The sequence below is a fragment of the Humulus lupulus genome, chromosome 5 (assembly GCF_963169125.1).
Source record: "Humulus lupulus chromosome 5, drHumLupu1.1, whole genome shotgun sequence".
Lineage (NCBI taxonomy): Eukaryota > Viridiplantae > Streptophyta > Magnoliopsida > Rosales > Cannabaceae > Humulus > Humulus lupulus.
Genome location: NC_084797.1, coordinates 98,857,239 through 98,862,901, shown reverse-complemented (window position 1 = coordinate 98,862,901; position 5,663 = coordinate 98,857,239). Strand labels below are relative to the sequence as shown.

The window sequence follows — 5,663 nt, the reverse complement described above, 5'->3', positions numbered from 1 at the left end:
CATGATTAGGCCCATCCAATTATAACATGTCTGTTTGCAATATATGTGGTATTTTTGCAATCGGGCTCAGATGTGTTGACGTCGTTTTTCATCAACTTGAGAACATAAGAGCATGGATTCAAGAATAGAGATATAATCAAATAAATAACACAATATTTTATAGTGGTTCGGCCCCAAAAAGATGACATACATCAACTTTGTCACTTTTATTTATATTTAAGCTTGAAGAACCATAGTTTCCGGCAAACCTGCGTCCCTGGTTGTTCTATAGTCCTCCTTCGTTTTACATTACATAAGGACTATTTACACAAGAATGGTCATTCGACGTTCTGAATTGCCTCTCCTTTATCTCCTCTTATTTATAGTGTGGAGTTTAGGGTTACAATTAGATCATGGGCTTAAGTTATTGGGCTTGGCCCGCAAATAATACATCACAACAGAAATACATTTATATTTTGATAAATGACAACTCTGTACTCCTTTGCTAACTCTGTTAGTGTGGATGTTGTGTGTTGAATGAACAGGATCCTCCTGTTAGCATGTAATGATTTGTCTTGTGCAAACAGAGGTGAAATAACTTGCCTTGTACGAATAGAGGTTGAGGAATGCAGCTACGCGACCAAATCCCTTTTGTTTGCGCTTGGTAGTCTGCTTTGTACTCTGTGAGAACAAGAAGTACTTTGTACTCTGTGAGAACAGGAAGTACTCTGTGCTTCGTGAGAATAGGAAGTACTTTGTACTTTGTGAGAACAGGAACTACTTTACACTTTGTGAGAACAGGAACTACTTTGCACATCGTGAGACAGGAAGTACTTTGTACTTTGTACTTTGTGAGAACATGAACTACTTTTCTCTTTGCGAAAACAAGAAGGCAAAGTGTCTTGTTCATCATCCCTTTATAATTGCAATTTTTTATAAATGTCACAAATGCCCAAAAAAATTGGTATAACATTTGCCCCCCAAGTCAGTTTTCGTGCTTTGCACAATTCTGACTTAGTTATGTGAATAATTTCCCTATTCTTTTTTGGTTATACACTTATATGACATTTAAATAAAATATCATTTTCACGATCACTTCTCTTATTGTTCCAAAGACATTTTATTTGACAACAACTTCTTGGGCTTGTATTTTGTTGCACTCCTCAAATGAATTATAGGCCCATTAGGTTATAAGACCCTTAGGCCCATTGCTTTGAAAACCCTAAGCCCATTGGTTTGGGTCTTGCGGTTCTCTTAGAGAATTTCTAGGAAAGCAAGAGCAAACACCTGTCGACCCCTTATGTGCTGAGAAGATCGACACTGTGAGAGGAGAAGGGTCGACTTACTGCTCATTGCCGACATCACCGGAGAAGAAGAAGCGTCGTCGAGGAGCAGCGTGATCTATCTTATTTGCTTTGTCAGGTATGTACTCCTACTTCATGCACCTGATTGTAATTTCGGGGCTCTTATCCTCTTCAAAATTTAAAAATATTATGCCTAAGCCTCCAATACTTTTCTTTTTAGGAGCCACACATTCGAGTTCTTTGGAGGTCTCAGGCTTACCTTGTCGCCTCGTTTCCATTAGTAGTCATAGACGGTAAGTCCCTAATCTCCTTCTGACTAGTAGCAATTTTGAGTTGTTCTTTATAAATGTATATGCACGAATGAAGATTTCTTTATACTTTCTCTAAAACGAATAGAGATTTTTTCTTTATATGTAAAGCAAACAAACAGATCCTTCACTTCTGGTCGCTTCTTGCGTATTGAAGTCTTGTGAGGTAAAGACGAACAAGAGTCTATATTCCTTCTTTGGTTCTTTGCCATTAGCCTTGAACGAATTACTTTCAATAAAAAGCCCATAGACGAACATAAACCTGTCTTTGACTTAACCATTACACCTATTAGAACAAGTAAGACCCATGTCCATTGATATAGGCCCATAAACGAACAATTAGTTTTAGTTCATTTACACCCATATGATTGTAGTCCATTAGTTTCTGATACAAGCGAACATGATTCTTGTGATTGATATGAATGTGTGTTGTTCTCTGTACGCTTTTCAAGGACATTACTTGTATACCAATAACTCATGAACTGGTACATACCAAGTGACCTTGTTTTGTTCTCTACATATGCGAATGGAATTTTATCTTGATACAAGCTATACGAACAACCAGCATCATTTTTTGCGTCGTAAAGGCATACAAACAAACAGGCTATCCTTACGAACTCTAATCACTTTTTGGGTATTCTGTTCATATGTAGTAGCTTTATAAAACTTCCTCAAATTTATGTGTTCCAATGAATGACCCCAAGTGCAAACTGGATTTCTTGTTCACCTAATATAGAGTATTACGAACAAGTAAGAAATTTTCATTTGTAGGTTTCTCATGTTATATCACTTCTACTTCTTGCCTTGCTTATTATGAGTCCTTTTTGGTTCTGATGCATGCAAATAGTTTTTGTTCTATTCATTTCCTCCAAAGGCACGTAAGAGTGATTTTCCTTTATATACAGAAAATGAACAGATTCGTGAGTAGAAGAACACGATCATATATGCAAATAGACTCCTAAGTGAACAATTACTCTCTGTTCTCATTAGATAAGTGTAGGTGATAGGATATATATACTCAAAACCTTTAAATGACTCACGAACAACATGTCTCTAAAGATAATGTAGCTGTAGCGAACATGTACTGGTGGCTTTTGTGAATGAAAACGAACAGATGCCTTTTGTATACATAACCAACGAACAGGAATCCCAATGGGTTTGTATGCCATCTCCCACCTTGACCTCGTTAATTTATGATGTCTCCAACTTCATCCTCGTTAATTATAGGACAAGTGGTTTTTTGAGGCTCATATTTACCGTGGGAAACAAACAGACCAATTTACTCACATATTGCACCTCGTTTGCTTCATTTAAGCCAATTTTAACATGACTTGTTGATAGGCCAACATTGAAACTTTTCTATGAAGATTACACAACTACTATTTTCATTGCTTTCCTTCTTTTTTGTTCTGTTCGCCCTAGCTGTACACTTTATGGGCGAACAGGCCTCATATGTGTATGTGCGAACAAAATCTTACTCTTTCCTTTCCTGTTCAAGTACTTGGTTTGCGTGGTCTTCTAGGACTCCAATTTCTTTTACAATCCGGTTAGGCCTCGCTCTTTGAAGTTTATAGGGGTCTGTTCATCCCTATTTTCTTCTGATCTAGGACCAAGTCCATGCCTCCCAAGAAATCTAGAGCCTTAAGGAAGAGGGAAAAGGTCGACTATATCGAAAAAGAGCTTGGAGAAATCTTTAGCACGGATGGTTTTGTAACACTGAGATCCATCTTTTCTACAAGTGACTTGTCCCATTTAATAGATCAGTATGGACTTATTGGCGAACTTGGACTTAGAGTCCCTGTTAATGATGAGCAAGCAGGCTCCCCACCAGATGGGTATAGTACTTGGAGTCTCATGCATTTCCAAGAAGGTGCGTTCCTTCCACTTCATCCGTACTTTATGGAAATATGTGACTATTTTGGAATAGCTCCATTCTAACTGACGCCGAATAGTTACAGATTATTGGTAATACTGCATATTCTGTATAGAGTGTTAGATTGGCCTCCCCATGATGCTTTGGAGGTTAACTACTTGTTCAACATCAAGTCCAACCGTGTACCAGGTTATGAAGGATTCTACCACTTGTGTGGCTATTCTGGTGGAGAAGTTCTTAGGAGTGGTGTTTCCAACCTTGGTCGCTACTTTGGTCAATACTTTTTTACCAATGCCATCAAGCCCGAACATAGGTCATTTCGTGATATTGGTAAGTGTCTAGTCGTTTTCCTTTGATAAGGTTGTTCGTTCGCATCCTTCACCGCATGCTCACTCTATTCGCATACTTTGATGTTTTAGGTCGTTATAGGCAATCGATCCCAACCTCTGAGAAGTAAGAGCGTCTTTCTTAGTTACGTCGATTGGATGGAAAGTATAGGAATGCATCCTTCCTTATCAATGATGACAATTTACGATTGGTCAGTCTACTCAAATCACACCAGTCATTAGATCATCTATCACCACCTTTGGAGTTTGACTACATTCCATTTTCTGAGGTTTGAGAGTCTATACATTAAAGGCGATCAGAGGAGGTTATTGTTGTTTGTGAAGAGCCCGAGTCAGTTCATTTTGAGGTTTCATCTGCTTGTTCTTCCCCCAATAGTCTTTGTTCTAGGTTGCCCAACTGTTCAGAGTTTGAATTATCGCAAGTGCCTCTCCCTTCTGAACCTTTTAGTGATGTGGGAGGTCTTGGTCTATCCCTTAGAAATGAGGAACTATCCCTCCCTCATTGGTTAAATGAATGCTTTCCAGAGGAAACTTTTACTAATAGTCCTTCTGGTATACTATTTTTTCTTAACCACATTATGAAAGTTGTATATTATTTGCATCTTATTTGACCATGTCTCTTTTGGCAGGAGACATGAATGCTCGAGCTTTGTTCGGTGCCCTGAGGTTGTAGGTGCAAGAGCTAACAAGAGGAGGAAGCAGTTAGCAAACAAGGATAAGGGGACCATTCCAGAGTCTTCTTCTGTTTGTTCAGGCCAGAGTCGGCCTCTAGCTGAGGTTTCATCGCCAACCCCTACAGTGATTGCTAGTGTGGTTCCCACGACCAGGCCCTTATCTCCTATATTACCTTCTCATGTTCAAATGGTGATACCTAGATTTGAAGAGGTCATCCAGAGTGACAAGATATGGGAAGCATGGTCTTTCTCCGGAGTGTGTGTCCCCAATGAGATCGTTCGCCATTCTATTGCCAAACCCTGTTCAGGTATGGTTCTTCTCTTATTATCATACTTGTTATCTTTCTGCTTGATTTTATGTATTAATCTATTTTTATCCTTCATAGACAATGCTCACCTTGACCAACCTATCTGAATCTATCGAGCAGTTGAAGAAGGATAAGGAAGATACATGTCGTGCCTTCATGTCTGAGATAGACACTATTCGTCGTGAGAGGAACATTTGTAAGACTGAGCTTGAGCAACTCAGAAGTTCTTCTTGTACCAAGATCAATCAACTAAAGGCTGAGATTGACCGTCTTCAAAAGTCTCATGCTGTTGAGGTTGAGCAACTTAAAGCTGATGCAGAAGCTGATCGCCTTCAAACCCTTGAAGAAGAAGGAGAGATCTTAAATAACATGTTTTTTCAAGTCTGGAAACACAACCACAGTATTGATTTAACATTTCTGAATGGCGAAGAGAAGTGCCTACTAGAGGCTTGCGAACAGAGACTTACTGATGAAGAAAACTCTTCTGTTCGTACCTCCTTAGTATAGCCGGGGGATGATGATGTTTCAAGGACTGAAGATCTTGCTTCCAGCACTTCTGCTGACCCCTTAGCTGCCTCAGGTGACCTGACCCTTGAGCCAGAGTCCTGATAGCTTAGTCTCTAGTGCGCCTTATGTTGGAGTATTTTGTACTTGCATACTCTTGACTCTGTTTTCTTTTGTAGTCTGTACTTGTATGCCAAACCATTTTTCCTTTTGTTCTTAGTGCGAACAAACTAGTTGCCTTTAGTGCATGATACGAACAGAGGATTTTTACATGTACTAGCGAACAAACTAGTTTGCCTTTTGTGCATGATGCGAACAGAGGATTTTTATATGTACCAGTGAACATGCTAGTTTGCCTTTTGTGAA

The 5,663-nt window shown here is 39.2% G+C and overlaps 1 protein-coding gene across 1 annotated transcript; it reads left to right on the top strand.

The window, feature by feature from the left end:
• The first annotated feature begins 1,232 nt into the window (after window positions 1–1,232).
• LOC133777545 (uncharacterized) lies at window positions 1,233–5,663 on the top strand. Its single transcript, XM_062217205.1, has 4 exons — window positions 1,233–1,401; window positions 1,504–1,576; window positions 4,441–4,793; window positions 4,872–5,663. The coding sequence occupies exons 3-4, from the start codon at window positions 4,755–4,757 to the stop codon at window positions 5,298–5,300; spliced, it is 468 nt and encodes a 155-aa protein (XP_062073189.1). The 5' UTR covers window positions 1,233–1,401; window positions 1,504–1,576; window positions 4,441–4,754; the 3' UTR covers window positions 5,301–5,663.